The sequence below is a fragment of the Zonotrichia leucophrys genome, chromosome 28 (assembly GCF_028769735.1).
Source record: "Zonotrichia leucophrys gambelii isolate GWCS_2022_RI chromosome 28, RI_Zleu_2.0, whole genome shotgun sequence".
Lineage (NCBI taxonomy): Eukaryota > Metazoa > Chordata > Aves > Passeriformes > Passerellidae > Zonotrichia > Zonotrichia leucophrys.
Genome location: NC_088197.1, coordinates 3,167,850 through 3,184,956, shown reverse-complemented (window position 1 = coordinate 3,184,956; position 17,107 = coordinate 3,167,850). Strand labels below are relative to the sequence as shown.

General features: G+C 58.4%; 1 protein-coding gene across 7 annotated transcripts; it reads right to left on the bottom strand.

The window, feature by feature from the left end:
- Positions 1-712: 712 nt before the first annotated feature.
- TLE2 (TLE family member 2, transcriptional corepressor) lies at positions 713-16,599 on the bottom strand. Of its 7 annotated transcripts, none has more exons than XR_010442925.1 (20): positions 16,298-16,463; positions 16,123-16,208; positions 15,467-15,530; positions 14,390-14,434; positions 12,728-12,790; positions 12,445-12,519; positions 11,105-11,288; positions 9,116-9,132; positions 8,115-8,207; positions 7,760-7,804; positions 6,625-6,711; positions 5,486-5,627; positions 4,491-4,633; positions 4,117-4,193; positions 2,523-2,772; positions 2,075-2,322; positions 1,712-1,855; positions 1,479-1,629; positions 1,288-1,364; positions 713-1,207 (listed from the first exon to the last, which is right to left on the bottom strand). XR_010442925.1 is itself a non-coding variant. In XM_064734102.1 (20 exons), the coding sequence occupies exons 1-20, from the start codon at positions 16,319-16,321 to the stop codon at positions 1,203-1,205; spliced, it is 2,028 nt and encodes a 675-aa protein (XP_064590172.1). In that variant the 5' UTR covers positions 16,322-16,463; the 3' UTR covers positions 713-1,202. The 7 variants fall into 7 exon arrangements, 6 of the variants coding, with proteins under 6 accessions (XP_064590172.1, XP_064590169.1, XP_064590170.1 ...); XM_064734102.1 differs by having other exon boundaries at positions 1,475-1,629; positions 1,712-1,859; XM_064734099.1 differs by having other exon boundaries at positions 1,712-1,859.
- Positions 16,600-17,107: the final 508 nt, after the last annotated feature.

The window sequence follows — 17,107 nt, the reverse complement described above, 5'->3', positions numbered from 1 at the left end:
CAGGGTGGATGGGCTCTGGGTTTCCTTCCCTCTGTGCCTCCCAGGGTGTATTTAATAATAAAAACAAACCAAAAAAAAAAAAAAAGGCAGCTGTGCCTTGTCCTGGGCAGTACCCTCGATGCTCTGTGTGGGTGGGATGGAGCCAGGTGGGAAGGGGTGACACCACAGCAGGAACCTTGTCCCTTTTGGTCACAACGTGCTGCTCCTTTGCTGTGCTGAGGAGGGTCTGAGGGGGCTCCTCGGTGGGCAGAGCCCATCGCTGGCCCTGCTGGAGCAGCAGCGTGGGCACAGCGTGGCGCTGGCTCTGCCGTGCCCCAGTGGAGCAGCCTGGGGCTCTGTGGGTGCGGGGGAGAGGCGAGGCCAGCCCCGGAGGAAGTGGTTTGTGAAGGAAATGAGATGTGAGCACTCAGCGCCTGCCTTATCGGTCTGGCCGCCTGCCAGCACTGCCGTGGGCGAGCAGGGCTGCTCCCAGGAGCCCGGGGCTGCCAAGGGCTGCGGTGTGGCAGCTGCTCCGGGCTCCTGCCCCAGCCACAGCTCACCGCAGGCACCACAGAGCGCTGCAGGCCAGCAGCCACACCTCTGCCACGCTGGGAGCGTCCCCTCCTGTGCTGCTGGCCAAAATCAGCCCCCCAGGACACCCTCCAGAGCCCAGCCCTTGGCACAGCTGGCAGCACTGGCTGGCAAAAGTCCCTGCTCAGAACGGGCCCAACCCTTCTTTTGTTCATTTTTATTAGTAAGGGATTGAAAACATATTTAAATACATTTCTTTACTGATAATTTACAGCTGTTTGTGCAGCAGAAAATGGGTGCTGTTAAGTCAGTAGCAGTAACTCAGGAGACACAGGCTCTCGGGCTCTGTCCAGCTCCCTGCAGGACAGACAGAACCCAGGATGCCCAGCCCAGCCCTTGCCCAGCCTCAGGAGGTGCCAGGCTACACCCAGCCCTCACCTCCTGCAGGAAGCAGGGCAGGAGATGGGGCTGGAGCCTTGGTTTGGTGCAGACAGCAGGGGAGGATGAGGGAAAGTAGAGCTGCAGGAGGGCAGGTCCAGCCATGGTGGCATTGGGCAAGGTGTGTCCCCATTGCTGATGGTGACAGCAGTCAGTAAACCACCTCATACACTGTGGCCTTCTTGTCACCAGAGCCCGTCACGATGAATTTGTCGTTGACAGAGATGTCACAGCTCAGGACTGACGAGGACTCCTTAGACTGAGTGAGAGGGCAGGGGGTGAGAGCAGGGCTGGTGCCTGGAGCCACCACAATCCCCCTGCACAGATTCCTGAGCCCACCTGGAAGATGCTGGCTCCATAGGGCGCCCTCCAGGCGTTGAGCAGGTTGTCCTTCCCTGTGCTCACAAACCACTTCCCTGGGACAGGAGACAGAATGGGTGTCAGCAGCTGGGACACCATTCAGGGGATAAACCACAGGGATAAATCTGAGGCTATCCACAGCCCAGGCAGAAAAAAGGGCCCTTGCCTACCACAGGAGGCGAATTTGAGAGAGAGGACACAGCTCTCGTGGAGGTGCAGCTGGTACTTGTCGGGTTTGGTGACGTGCAGGATCTCCACGTTGCTGCTCTCCATGCCCACGGCCAGCCACTCTCCCATGGGGCAGTAGCCCAGGGAGAAGATCTGAGGGGACACACAGGCTCACAGGCTGGCCCAGCAGCAGGTGCCAGCTGGCCCAGGGGGCTCCAGAGGGCTCCAGCCCTACCTGGGAGCTGAAGTCGTGCTGCTGCAGCTGCCGGCCCTCCCGCAGGTCCCAGCAGCGCACGGTGTTGTCCAGCCCCCCTGTCCACAGCTTGGTGCCATAGTTAGAGATGTCAATGCAGCTGGCACCGTCTGTGTGGCCTTGAAACTGCCTGGGAAAGAGAGGGATGGAGAGGGAGAGGGCACAGCTGGCAGGGCAGGCAGCACCTGCAGCACAGAGCATGGGCAGGGCAGCAGCCAGCAGTGCAAGGACAGGCCCTGTGCCATGGCCAGGGACAGGCAGGGACACGGTGCAGGGGACAATGAGGGGATCCTGGCCCGAGGAGTCCCCAGCAGTGCTGCCCTGCAGCCCCTGGCCCAGTCTCACCTGACCAGGGTCTGGTTCTGCAGGTCCCACACCACGATGTTGCCGTCGCTGCAGCAGGAGAAGCAGACTTTGGCGTCAGGGCTGATGGCCAGGGCGTAGCAGGCGGGGGCAGAGGAGGTGAGCTCAGCCTTGATGCGGGGCGTGGGGGCTGCCAGGTCCCAGATGGACAGGGTGCTGGCCTCCCCCCCCACGATCAGGCTGCGCCCGTCGGGGAGCAGCTTGCAGGAGCGGATGTAGTTGTCCCGGTTCTGCACGGGGGGCACAGGCAGCAGGGCAAGGCAAGGAGCACATGGTGAGCACACAGGGCCTTGCAGGGGACACTTCTCCTTCTCCCCCTGCAGCTGGGAAAGGCCCCTCTGTCCCCTGCACTGCAGCAGGGGCACATTCCCCTTGCCAGCCCCAGCCCAAAGGCATTCCTGCTCCTCCTCCTCCTCCTCCTCCTCCTCACCAGGCAGTCGAGCTGAGCCACGGCCGTCTTGGTGCCCGGCTGCCCCACGTCCCAGACCTTGACGCAGCCCTTGCCCCCGGTGTAGACGTGTCTGGTGGAGTTGCTGATGGTGACAGCACAGACCACCTCGCCGTGGCTCAGCGTGTGCAGCTGCCGCGCGTGCCGGGGGATGCCGGAGCCCAGCAGGGCGTCGGGGGGGAAAGGCACCGGCTGCATCTGCCCGTCTGCACTGACGTGGAAGGAGTAGGCACTGCAAGGGAGCACAGCAGTGAGGAACAGAGCAGGATCCTGCAGGGGCAGGCGCCATGCAGGGCCAACACAGGCAGCAGGGTCTGAGGCAGAGGGCATGGAAGGAGAAGGTACTAGATGGGAGCCGAGCAATGAGAAGCAGAGCAACAAGAACCAGAGCAGAATCCTGCACGGGCAGGTGCCATGCAGGTCTAACACAGACAGGATGGTCTGGAGGCAGAGGGCATGGAAGGAGAAAGTACTGGAAGGGAGCAGAGTTGAGAGAAAAAGAGCAGTGAGAAGCAGAGCAGAATCCTGTGTAGGCAGATGCCATACAGGTCTAACAGAGGCAGCATGTTTTGGAGACAGAGGACATGGAAGGAGAAGGCACTGGAAGGGAGCACAGCAGTGAGGAACACAGCAGGATCCTGCGTGGGCAGGCGCCATGCAGGTCCAACACAGGCAGCAGGGTCTGAGGCAGAGGGCATGGAAGGAGAAGGTACTAGATGGGAGCAGAGCAGTGAGAAGCAGAGCAATGGGAAGCAGAGCAGAATCCTGTGTAGACAGGGGCTGGTGCCATGTGGTTCCAACAGGCACCATGGGCACGTGGCACAAACAGCAGCATGTTTTGGAGTCAGAGGTCATGGAAGGAGAAGGCACTAGAAGGGAGCAGAGCAGGATCCTGCATGAACAGGAGCCACACAGGTCCAAAACAGGCAGCACAGTCTGGAGGCAGAGGACATGGAAGGAGAAGGCACTTGAAGAAAGCAGAATGGTCAGAAACAGCAGAATCCTGAGTGGACAGGTGCCATGCAGGTCCAACACAGGCAGCACAGTCTGGAGTCAGAGCCATGAGCAGAACACACCCAGCAATGCCAGTTTGGCACACAACAACCACAGCCCAGCTTTCCCTCAGGCTCTGCTCCCTGCTGCCCTCAGCTTGTCCACAGAGCCCAAATTCACCCCCAGAAGCCACCATCTCCCCTCCTCCCTCAGCACAGCCCCCATCCAGCATGGTTTGGAGTCAGAGCCATGGAAGGAGATGGCACAGAAGGGAGCAGAAGAGAGGCTTAAACACCCCTGTGTGATGCCCAAGGGCAGCAGGTGATCTCTCTGTTAGCCACGCTCTAGCCAAGGTGGAATGTGCCCAAGGCAAGGTGGAATGTGCCCAAACCAAAAGGTGGAAGGTGCCCATTATGCCCTGGCTAATGAGGGGTTTAATTACCCAGCTCCAGCTGCCAGGAATGAAATGGCAGAGCTGGATTCAGGATTGGAGAGCAGCTCCCCCTCAGGTGAGCCCTTGGGAGGGAGATGCTCCCAGCTCCCCCCTCAGCCCCTCGTCCCCACCCTCCCTGCAGCCACTTACGCTTTCCCTCCAGGGATGGTGGGGAATGAAGAGGAGAGGGTGGAGGCCCTCAGGTGAGGGTGAGACTCAAATGCCACCTGCACAAAGCAAAGGGCACGTGAGGAGCAGAGCAGAGGACACCAAAGCTGAGCTCTGGCCTTTCCCTGCACACCCTGGGACCAGCCTGGCTCTGTGCAAGCCCCCTCCTCACATACAGTGACAAAGACCAAAATGGGTTCCCACAAACACCAGTGGAAGAAGCAGAGCCTTCTCTGAAGATTCCACCAACCCCACATCCCACCAACCTGTGCAAGGGAGCCTTTTCTATGGCTGCAAGCCCAGGTGGTGCCCAGGCAGCAGAGCCAGCACACCCAGACCCCTCCTCAGTGACTCACCAGGGGTGAGCGGCCGTGGAGCAGCGTGCTGCTGGCCTGGGGCACCGACAGCTGGGTGCCCACGCAGAGGCTGGGGCTGGCGTGGGGCACCACGGCCAGGGAGGACGTGAAGGGGCTGCAGGAGCTCAGGGGGCTGCGGAGAGCTGCACGAGGAGAGAGCCACGGCTTGGCCCTGGCGGCACCCGGGGGAGAGGGGGGGACACCTGGTGACTGCACAGCCACCCCCTCCGACCCCACAGCCAAGCCCTGAAGCAGCCAGCTTCGTGCAGCCCCACCAAAATGACATTTTATCAGAGAAAAAGAGATTAAACCCCTGCTCTACCCCAACCACCATCCTCAGCAGCGGTGGTGGGTCCCAGCCCAGCAGGTGTGTGGCAATGGCAGAGGGGCTCCTCTTGGCCATGGTTCATAGCTCTGATCTTGTGGTGCACAATGGCCCTGCCAGCTCTGCTGGTGGCAGACAGGTCCTGAATCCTCCATCCCATCCCACCAAAGCAGAGCAGAGCAGGCCCTGTCCTGTGCTGTCCTGGACACTCAGTGACCCCCCCATGCTGTCCCTGTCACTCACTGACCCCCCTGGACACTCAGTGACACCCCTGGACACACTGACACACCTGGACACTCAGTGACCCCCCCGTGCTGTCCCTGTCACTGACTGACACCCCTGGACACTCAGTGACACCCTGGACACACTGACACACCTGGACACTCAGTGACCCCCCCATGCTGTCCTGGGCACTCAGTGACCCCCCTGAACACTCAGTGACACCCCTGGATACTCACAGACCCACCCTGTGCTCTCCTGGACACTCAGTGACCCCCCCATGCTGTCCCTGTCACTCACTGACCCCCCTGGACACTCAGTGACCCCCCCCATGCTGTCCCTGTCACTCACTGACCCCCCTGGACACTCAGTGACCCCCCCATGCTGTCCCTGTCACTCACTGACCCCCCTGGACACTCAGTGACCCCCCCATGCTGTCCCTGTCACTCACTGGCGCTGTCGGTGCCCGGTGCCTTGCCCGGGGGTGGCCGGAGCGCGATGGCCGAGCTGGGTCCGGGGCCAGGTGTGAGGGAGTCACGGGCTGGTGAGGAAGAGGAGGGCTTGGAGGTGGCAGCGCTGGCCACTGAGTGGGTCTGGGCAGCAGAGGGAAGAAGAGCAGCTTCAGCTGAGGGAGCAGAGCCTGGGCCAGCAGCCTCCACAGCTTGCAGGGTGCAAGGAGCTCCTGGATGGAGCTGGACAAGGATTGGCCATCCAGGTCCCCTCTCCTTTGCCCCTCACATGTCCCTGCTCTCCCCACAGCTGTAAATGCCCCATGCAAGCTTTGAATCACCCCAAACTGCCCCAACCCTGCACTGGACACATCTGCTGCCCCCTCAAGCAAATTTCCCCTGGCACCAAGAGGATGCCTGGCATGAACTGGTCTCTCCAATCCCCACAGCTATTTCATTCCTTGCTTCTTTTTTTTTTTTTTTTTTTTCCCTGCCTGCCTCTCCTATTTCTTCTGCTTTTTTTTCTGTCTGGGGATTTTGTCGACACCAGCAAAGGAGAGAAAAAAAAAAAAATTAATAACAGAGAAAAGCTCCGTGCTGTGCTGGCAGATTGCTCAGGGCGCTTTGTCTGCTCTAATCCGATTGTGCTGGGGAGCTGCTGCTCGCTGCTGCCCACAGCCCCCAGCTGGCTCCTGACCCCAGATGGGGGGACAGATCACTTGGTCCCTGCGGTGGCTGGGAGGCCAAGGAGTGGCAGAAACATCCCTCCCTCCCCCTTCCCACATGCTGATGTTTCAATCTGAGCGCTGGACTGGTGCTTGGCAAGGAAAAGGGAAAAAAAAAACACACACAGAAGCAGCAAAAAAAAAAAGAAAAAAAAAAAAAAGGAAAAATCAATTGCTGTGAGCAGCTCTGGGGAATCCTGCAGGCAGATGGGTGGAGAGCACTGCAGAGCTGGGCTGTGCCCAGCAGCGCTCGCCCTGCCCCGAGGGCACGGATCTGTCCCTGGGTGGAGGTGCCAACGGGCACAAACCCAGCATTCCTATCCGGCTGTATATGGCATTCCAGACTGGCCATAATGAGAAATTCCCGGCCACCCCCTGCCGGCCCCACAGCCCATCCCTGCCCCGGGGCTGCTCACCGGGCTCTGCTCCCGGTGCTCCCCACTGGAACCGACAGACGCGGGGCTCGGGCGGCTCGGGGGGCTGCCGGGCTCCGAGGGCGGGTCCTGCGGGGAGAACAGCGCTGTGGGAAGCAGGAACAGCCCTGGGTAGGAGGGCAGGGTCCCTGGGGAGCCAGCACCACCCCAGCAGTGCCCTCGCTCTGAGTGAGGAGCATCCGCGCTGCGTTCTGCTCCCCTGGATGAGAAACGGCCTCGGTTTTTCTCTTTGGATAAAATGAGAGGTGACAGCAGGTTCAGAGGACGCTGGTGGCCAGGGATGCTTTCACAAGGAGGGATGGGGATCAGCACACACGAGGAGCTGAGACAGGGCTGCCATTTCAGAGGCAAGGCCACCCCTCAGCTCTTGCACTGCCATTCAACCAGGTCTGTGACATTTTATCAGCACAATGAGCAGATTTCATAAGCCTCATTTGCTGCAGGAATTCCTCCTGATCTTCCTTTCAGGGCTTGTATTTCCTTAGGAAGTGGCACAAAAAGACTTCATATCTTTCTCTCCCCTCTGTCTTCTGAGAAGGGAATAAGCACATCCCCAAAAACATCTTCTCTACCAAGAACAGTGGTGGTGGCTGGGATCAAGTTCTGTCAGGTGTGCCTCAGTCAGGAAAGGCTGTACCAGAAGCATGTGGCAGCTCCATGGCAGAAGACTGGAATTCCTCAGTGAGGTGAGCTAAAGTTGAGGCTGCTCCAGGGCCAGGCAGGGCAGGAAGGGGCTCCAGGCCATGAGGCTCCTGCCACCTCCACCCACAGGAGCTGCCAGCAGCGAGCCCAGCTCCATGGAGCTCTCATCCCAGCTTATCAGCCTCCCCATATGGGATGCTGCAGCAGAGGGGCTGACAGGGGACTGTGAAGCAGAGCCAAGCCTGTGGCTGGCAAAGCTGAGCCCTGGCTGGCACAGCCCTCCCAGAGCAGTGGGAGTGGAATCAGTCTTGGCTGGCACAACGCACTGGAGCAGGGCTGGCACGTGTCCTGGCTGGCCACTGCTGCCCTGCAGCAACGAGCTGCAGCCTAAAGAACCCCAAACCTGGGCAACCAGAGCCCTAAACCCAACCCCTGCAGCTGGAGGAGGATGCCTTGCCAGGCTCTAAGGGCTCACCTCATCCACCACCAGGTTGTCATCACTCTTGTCCCCATCGCTGTCCTGTGAGGAGGGAGAAACGCAGAAGGGCTCAGTCAGCACAGGGAGATGCTGGAGCAGGCTCTGTGCTCTGCCCCAGAGTGACCCATTTTCTCCTGTACATCCCTCCCAGGACCCATTTTCTCCTGTACATCCCTCCCTGGACCAACACCAGCCAGTTCTGCTGGCAGTGACCCAGCCTGGGGCTGAGGGGCCTCCCTGGGGCTCCTCATTTGCTTTGTTCTTGCTCCCAGCACAGCAGCCCTGTGCAGCAGGGTGGGCACAGAGCTGCCCAGCCCCCTCCCCAGCCCAGCCCAGCCCTTGGGGCACTCACAGAATGCCCAGGCAGCTCCTTCTCCTCCCTTTTCCTCTTCAGCCCCGTGCACTCCTCGTCCGGCAGGCTCTCGGCAGGGGAAGATGAAACGCTCTGAGGCAGAGGGGAAAAAGGTGTGAGAGCCACTGTGAGGGCAGGCAGCCACCCCTCAGCTCTCAGTGGGGCCAAACCCTGCTCCTTGACCACTTTCATCCTGCCAAAGCATCTCCCTGGCTGCTGGGAAGGAGCCCAGAACCCCAAAACCCCAAGTTAAGTGAGGGAGATCCAGCCCTGCAGAGACAACAAGCAGAAAATCCCCACTGGAGCTCTGTTTGCTTCACCTCAACCCTGCCAGGAGGTTTTGGAAGCAGAATGGGGCTGGGCAGGAAGAAGAGCCCTCCCCCAGGTGCTGCTGGCAGCTGCAGGGGTGTCACACATCCCCACACCGGTGACAATGCAGCCAGAGGTGACAGAGATGCCCCATGGCAGAGCTCCCTGCAGCTGATGGCTCCTGGGTGTGCCTGGGCAGTGATGGCATCACAGACACCTCCTCTCCTTCCTCCTCTCCTTCAGATCAATGCCTGCAATTCCCCAGCAGAGATCATTTAACCCTTCCTTGCCCTGCCTGGGCCCTGGATTCTGCAGAGCTGCTGTGGAGCTTGGGAAGGGACTCACAGCTCTGGGACTGGGGGGATCCTAAAAGGGAGGGGGCAGCCAAGGACTGCAGAGGGGCTGAGAGCTCTGAGCCCTGTTCAGAATGATTCCTAAACTGGAAACTCCTTGAAAAGGACAGAGCTGGTTATTTTGGGAGCAGCCCTTGATCTTTAGCTCCTTGCATCAGCAAAGACTGAATTGAGGTGGCCCAGAAGCTTCAGTTACAAAACCCTGATGCAAACACAGCCCACCCAGGCCAGCAAAGCTCACCCAGCAGCCCCATCCCTTCCCAGGAGCCAGGGGCCAGCTTGGAGCACACTGGAGATGCCACCAGGGCCAGCTGAGGCCACTGGCCTGCCACAACTTACCCTGCTTGGGGTCAGCTCTGGATGCAGGCAGCAGCAGGGAGAACATCCCAGGTCCATGTCAGAGCAGAGGGGAGGACAGGGAGAGGGTGTTAATGCCAAGCCTGTGCCCCTCATACCCAGGCAGGAAGGACAGAGGGGCACAGCAGGGCAAATCAGGAAACAGCAGGACAGATGTTTAGAAAACAAATAAAAAAAAAATCACAACTGATTTCCCAATTTGCCCACCTGAAATGTGGATTTTGTGCTGTCTAAAGGGAGGTCAGCACTTTGGTGCTCCTCAGGGAAGCAGGGGAATCTCTACCCACCCACCTCCTTTCAAGAGCTCTGAAATCCCTTCCCCAGACATGAAAACAGATCCAAAGGCCCCAGGAGGGGAGAGCTGGCCAGCTGAGATCCCCTGAATCACACCCATCCCATTTCCTTAGGAAGCCATGTCTAAAAGCCCTGCTTGGAAACTCTCTGAGGCTTTTTGGACGTGCACAGCAAAGTGAGTCCACTTCCCTGAGCCCAGGGAAGGAGTGCCAGGCATTTACTGCAAACCCAGCCCAGGGAACACATTTACTGCAAACCCAAACACAGGGCTGTGGGCTGGCCCTCAGCAACCTTCCCTGGCTGATTTTTGCTCCTAAAGATCCACCAGCATTTAGAGAGAATGAGTCCAGGTCTCTGCTGGCAAGGAGAGGCAGGCAGGGATGGGAAGCTGAGGGATTCCTGTGGGCACTGCTCCAAGGCCATGGTCTGGAGTGGGACCAGATGCCTGCCATCAGCCCTGTGCACCCCTGGCTCAGCTTGACTCACACCAGCTCTATGGCAGAGCACTGAGGATTAACCCCAGACAGATGGAGAATTTCAATCTTTTTCTTTATTTTTTTTTTTTAATAAGGAATGGCCCTCACCACAGCCAGACACCCAGGCTGAGAGAAGTTCTGGCTGCCTGGGCTCTGAGGGTTAAGCAGGCTCAGCACAGCACAGCCTGCTTTTATTCTCTCTCTCTCTCTGGACTTTGTTTTCCTCCTTTGTGGAAGCCATCCTTAAAGAAACACGGGCAGGATTTGAGCTGCAGACAGCTGTGTGCAGGGAAGGGGGGCAGAGCTGCCACCAACAGCTTCCTGCTGCTCTTTTCACCACCTTGAAATCCTGCAGGCCAAGCCAGACCCTGAGAACCTGCAGCAAACCCCACCCATGCCTGGCTTTGCTGCTGCTCTGGGGTCCTGACCCAAGTGCATTTCAGTCAGCACCTTCCCCAGGGGAGTGTGCAGGGAAATGTGCAGGGAAATATCACTCCTGCTAAATCTGGCTGCCTGTTCCCAGCCCACAGAGCCTCTCTCCCTGTCCCAGCTTCCTCTCAGCACAACCACTCCATGCCTGTGCTCTGAAAAGGTGATCTGAGCTCAGAGCAGCTCCTCCTTTGTGCAACAGGCCATGAGCAGAGCTGGGCACAGTTACTCATTTGGCCCAGGCCTGGCAGTAGCATTCAGAGCACTGATTTAATGATGATTAAATATTGATGATGTTTGGAAGGCACTCGCTGATCCTGACAGGAGGAGGTGCCCATCTGGACTAGGAATTAGTGTAATTTACAGGGCACAACACACCCAATGAGGCTCTGCTTTCTGAATTCCTTGCCCCAGGCTTGTGGCTGTCACAGTTTCTACCAAAGGCTTGCAACAGAATTTTCCTTAAAAGTCTCATCTTTAAGTATCAGATCTTGGTGTAAAAAGAGAGGATTTCTTTGTGGTGGGGATCTCATGCACTGGAAACACCCAGGGGAGCAGGGAGAGCTGTGTGTGTGCACAAACACTTGCCCAGGGCTGCACACACAGCATCACTGCAGAGCAGCCACAAACACAGCCAGCCTCCTGGGGCTGCAGGCATTCCATTCCATGAATTTGCCATCCCTGGGGATGCAGCAGCCAGGAGCCTCAGCACAGAGGCAGAACAGCATCCCAGCCTTTCAAGGGTTAACCCAGCCGTGCTTCTCCCCTTTACCTCTGCTCTCCCCATGCTGGGCCACTCTGTGCTCCTTGGCCAGCTGAACCTGAGCCATCAGCACCCCGGAGAGGGCCAGGAGCCCCGAGCTGGCCGCGCTCAGGCTGGGGGGCTGCGTGCTGGAGGGGTGGGCAGCCAGCGGGAGGGGGGCTGCGTGCTGGGAGAGCTGCTGGAGCTGCTGCTGCTGAAAGAGAAAGAGCAAATGGTCCTGGATGTGGATGGGCAGGAGGCAGCCACAGCCCGGCCCTCCCTCCCCTCCCTGCAGGCTGCAAAGCTCATGGGATGAGACAGGGATGGAAATGGGGAGGGGGCAGCGGAGCTCTGGGGGCTGCACAGGCTGGGTCACAGCCCTGCCCCTTCCCCCGGGGCTGTCTGGGCTCTGCAGGCTCAGCGCAGCCTCTTTTATTCTCCCTCTGCACTTTGTTTTCCTCCTGTTCCCCTTCCACCTTTGAGTCTCTCCCTGCACACACAACCCCAGGCCATCGCTGTGCCACAGGGCACCCAACACCTTCAGGACACTGTGGCAAATCCCTCCACCACAATGGGTGGATTAAAATAGTAAAAACCCTTAAAATAATGAAAAATTTATTGTGTCAAAATAGTGAAAACCCTTACATTGTAAAAACTGTGTATGTCAAATTAGTAAAATCCCTTCAATAGTAAAAAATGGGTGTGCCAAATTGGTAAAGACCCTTAAAAAGTAAAAAATGGAAAATGGGTGTATCAAAATAGTGAAAACCCTTTAAATAGTAAAAAAATGGGTGTGTCAAATAGTAAAAATCTTTAAATAGTAAAAAATGAGTGTACTAAAATAGTAAAAACCCTTAAATAGTAAAAAATGGAAAATGGGCGTATCAAAATAGTAAAAGCCCTTAAAAAGTAAAAATGGGTGTATTAAAATAGTAAAAACCCTTAAATAGTAAAAAATGGGTGTGTCAAAATAGTAAAAACCCTTAAATAGTAAATAATGGGTGTGTCAAATAGTAAAAACCCTTAAATAGTAAAATATGGGTGTGTCAAAAGAGTAAAAACCCTAAAATAGTAAAAAATGGGTGTGTCAAATAGTAAAAATACTTAAATAGTAAAAAATGGTGCATTAAAATAGTAAAAACCCTTAAAAAGTAAAAAATGGAAAATGGGTGTATCAAAATAGTAAAAGCCCTTAAACAGTAAAAAATGTGCGTGTGAAAATAGTAAAAACCCTTATATAGTAAAAAATAGGTGTGACAAACTAGTAAAAAATGGGTGTATGAAAAGAGTAAAAATTTCCCCCATCACTGCAGGTCCCAAACCCCCAGGCAGGGAAGAGTTTTTGCCCCCAGGCAGGCAGTGCAACTCACCCCGACGATGGTGTTGAGCTCGCCCATGGTCACCTGCTTGGCCCGTTCCACTGCCTGCAGGACCTGCTGCTGGTGCTGGGCAGCAAGAGCACAGGGTGGGGTGGTCACACCCTGCTCCTGCCCCAGGGAGCTCCACACTGCCCCACCCTTCCCTGCACAGCCCCTTCTCCCTCCCCTCCAGCCCAAGCTTGAAGTTTTCCTCCCCAAAACCTCCCGTGGTTCAGGCTGGGCTTGGCTCTGGTTTATTGGGAAGGGGCAAATCAATCTGGTGCATGCTCCTTACCTCCTGTGTCAGGAAGGGAATGATCTGGGCACAAATGGCACTCAGCCTCTTGACAATCTCTGCCTGAAGGAGGAAAGCAGGAATCAGCAGGTATCACCATGGATGGAGGGTTCTGATCCCCATCCTGCAAACACAAGCTCTGCAGAGGATGAAACTCTGCCCCCACTGACAGAAATTCTCCTGCTGCCTCTGCATCCCTGTGGGATTTCCCGAGGGCTCTGCCAGGCACAGGGGAGGGACCCCAGGCCTCAATCCCTGCGTGGCTCCAGGCCAAGGCAAGCTCCAAGCTGTCAGTCCCTGCAGCCCAGCTGCCTTTGCTCAGCCCAAACCCATCCTGGCTTTGCGGGCAGGGACAGAGGGGAGCCGAGCCACAGGGGCTGGCAGGGAGCCCTCCCTGTGCCTTCCCTTCCCAAACATCCAGCTCCAAGCCAGGCAGAGCAAGCAGGATGCAGAGCTGCACAGATCCAGCCCTCTTGGAATGGCACCAGCAAACCCCTCAAGGCTCTCTGGTTGTACCTGCCCTGATCTGGAGCACTCCCAGCCTCACCAAACCCTGAGACAGCTCCTCCTGCTCCTTCAGAGGCACAAAGCACCCCCAGAGCTGCCCCTGCCCATGGGAGAATGCACAAAACCCGGTGCATCCTGTGAGGAGAGGCTCTGTGGTTGCAGACAAACCCACAGCAGGGCAAGCAGCGCTTCTGAGGAAAGGGGCTGTGACTTCCAGCCCAGCCTCTCCAAGAGAAAACCCCACATTTCCTGGGGAAAACTGTAAATGCAGCCCGGGGCTGGCTGCTCTGAAGGGTTTTAGCAGCTCAGGTTTCTGACAATCCCCGCCGGTGCTGCAGAGGTCAAAGCAGGCTGGGAGCCAAGGGAGAACAAAGGGAACATTTCCCTGCCGTGCCCCAGAGCCACCCTGTGCTCACCTGCAGCTCCCAGCTGCTCTCCCACTGTGCCCACAGATCCTGAGACCCCCTCCTGCCCAGGATCCCACTCCTCAACCCTTTGGTCACCACTTCATGGGCAGAGCCCCCATCCCCACCTGGCTTTGGCCACCCCTGGCTCAAATTCCCACTGGATTTTGGGGTGTGTGAGGGTGGCAGGAATGTGGTCCCCACGAGGCTCCCTGCTAACAAAAGGAGCAAACTCGGAGGGGCTGAGCCAGCTGGAGGGATATGGCAGTTGACTTGCCACTTTGTCAGGCATTGGTCCAAACTAATTTCCCTGGCAGAGAGCCCATGATGACTAGATTGATAAATCTGAAGAGGGAAAGCAAATTAAGGCTGGAACAAAAGGGGAACCGGGGAAGGGTGAAAACACTCCTCTGGCTTTGGGAAAGGAAAAGGGGATTAAGGAAAAAAAAAAAAAAAAAAAAAGAAAAGAAAGACAATCCATTTGCCTCTGGGTTCTAGCTCCTGCTGTTTCCTCCACATCCCTCCTTCAAGTGGGGCCCCAGGGAAGCACTGCAGGGAGGCACCAGGGCTCACAGCAGGGCTCTGAGTGCTTCTCTTTGGGATGGGGAACTCAATAACACATCCTGACAACTGCTGCATCCCTCTGCAAGCCAGTCCCTGTGTCACTTAGAGCCATTAGAGCTACAGGGCTCAAGGGAGATCATTTTCCAACCTCAGCCTCTCCCTACTCTCCCAGTCCCCCTGCACTTACCTGCTTGTGCATTTCAATGTTGAGGCCGTAGGACATCTCGTAGTACTGAGAGGAAAAGCAAAAAGCACAGCACAGCCTGGTTAGGAGCTGTCCAGAGCAGCTGGCCCAGGACCAGCCCGGGGTTTGGCTGCCTCCAGCCCTAAGGAATGGTTGGGACACTGTGCCAGGAGCCTGGGACAAGGCAGGCAGCAGGGCCAGGCTGTTTATTTACACCTGCAGTTTGTTTAAGCCAGGGGAAACCAGTCCTGCTGCCCCCCAACTCCTGTCCTGGCTCTTGGAACCTGTTCCAGGTTTCACCCTTCAGCAGCCACCAGTGACTCTGACCCCAATCCCCACACCTGGGCAGACAAAGGCACCAGAGCTTTCCTGCTTTCCTCCAGCAAAACCTGTTCCAAAGGCAGGAAAGCACTTCTGGAAATCCCTGTGAGCCTCAGGGATGTGGGGAAGGATCCCAGCTGAGGGGTGAGAGGAACATGCCCTGCAATATCAACACCCAGCCTCACAAGCAGGGCTGTGTTCACCCCTGGGATATTCTTTGCCCAAATTCACATCTTTTTGCCTCTTGGATGGTGTCACTTGGGTACCCCCTTTCCCCAGAGGGGCCAGGAAGGTCAGGTGATGAAGGAGAAGGAGCTGCTGTGCTGTCCCCCCATCCTCTTCCTCCCAGCAGCTCCTGGCAGGCTCTGAGTGATGGTCAGTCTGTCCTGGGGCCTTTTAACCCTTCATTGGCAACAGCTCCTTCCCCTTCCACCCAAACCATGAGCTTTGGAACATCAGCTCTTAAATATCCACCCCTTGGGAGAGAGAGAAGGAAGAGCTGGGAGCTCTCTTACAAGGCCAGATAGAAAAAGGTTAAAAAAAAAAAAAAAAAGAGAAACAAAACCTATGGCAGGATTCCCGGGCTCAAGCAGCACTGAGCACCAAGAGAAATGGTGATTAACTCCTTCCTGCCCCACATCTCCCCAGCCCCAAGGTGAGCACTGGGTAGGACTGAGAGGAGCCCCAGCAGCCAGATGTGTGTGAGGGCAGCAGAAGTGGGGACAGCCCTTCAGGGGACATGGCAGGGGGACAGCTCACCATGACATAATGCCTCTGCATCTCTGTCTTCTCGCTCACCAGCTTCTCACACTCCAGCTTCAGGCTGCAAAGAGAAGCCAGGGCTTCCATTCATGGACCTGCAGCAGCTCCTGCCCCATCCCTGGGGCAAGCTCAGCACATCTCCCGCCTGTCCCTGCGTGCTGCAGGGGTGTCACAAACCCTCCCCGGGGCACCTGCAGGGCTGTCACACACCTGTAGCACCCACCCAGGGCTCTGTGCCCTCCCTGCCCCTACACCCAGCTCAGCCAGAGGAAATTCGGCTGATCCTCCCCGTGGGACCCCCACTCAAGACCGGGCTTCCCCAGCTCTCACTTTCACGCTGTCCCCCAGCCCAAACCTCCCTCCTCTTCCTCCTTCCCCAGGCTCCTGCACGGGCGAGGCTCTGCCACCACCACCCACCCCTCCAGAGCCCGCTCCCAAATCTGATCCTTTTAGGATTCAAGGCTGGGTCCCACCGGCACAGCAACAGCTCTGGGGAGTGCCTGACCCCAAAGCTGCTCCTGCCCAGCTCTGACGGCTTCACTCCGTCCTTAAACACCAGACTGTGCCCCTGAAGGAGCTCTCCACCTTCTCCTTCCCCATTTTCTCACTGCACTGAGCCCAGCCCAGCCCGGTCCCACCGGCCCCGGTCCCACCTGTGGTACTGCGCCTGCAGGAACTGAAACTCCTCCTTGATTCGCTCGCAGATTTCCAGCACCGAGAACTTGAAGGGCTGCCCGGGCTGTAGAGGAGACACAGCCCGGCTGTGGAGGCTGCCGGCGGGCTCGGCCCCGCGGCCCGGCCCGGCCCCGACGCCCCCGCCGCACTTACCGGGTGCCGTCCCTGAGGGAACATCCTGAGGGCTCCCGGCCCCGCCGCTCCCCGGGCGCTGCTGCCGGTTCCCGCTCCCCCGGGGGTGCCGGGGCTCGGCGGGGAGCCGGGGTTTGACCGAGCGGCGCTCCCGGGGTCTCGTTCCCGGGGCCGGGGCGGGGCTGAGGCGGCCCCGGTGCCGGGGGGGGGAGCGGCCGCTCGGCCCCGCGCGCCCCGGCCGTCCGCGCCCGCTTAAGGAGGCGCGCTCCCGCGGGGCTCGGGACACCGGAGCTCCCGCGCCCGCCGCGGCGCCGAGCGAGCGCGGCGATGCTGGAGATCGAGGGGAGCTCGAGGGAGGCGCCGGCTCTGGAGATGCCGCTGCTGTCCCGAACGAAGCCGCTCAGGAGGTGCCCGCCTGCACTGCCGCCCCAGACCGGGGCTCACTGGGCGCTGCCCCCGGACCCGCCACGCTCGTGTCCCCCAACGCGGTGCGGAGCTTTCCCGGTCCCCAGAGCAGCTCGGTCCCCGGGGAATGACGCCGAGCGCTGCCACCGCCCCCGACGCTGCGGGCGGAGGCGGCACCGGCCACCGGCGGGGCAGCACCCGGGGGCGAACATCACAAACGAGTGCAGCCGGACAGTGCCCGCCAAGCCGGGGACCCCAGGGCAGCCGGTTCCGGTGCACAGTGGGGCCGAGGTCCCTCGGGACCAGCCCCCGGTGTAACCGGAGCAGCCCCACCGGGAGGGGCGGGCACGACGGGACTGCCCCATCCCGTCCCCTCCGTCCGCTCCACCTTAACCGGCCCGCAGCCCGCAGCGGCGGCGCTCGCAC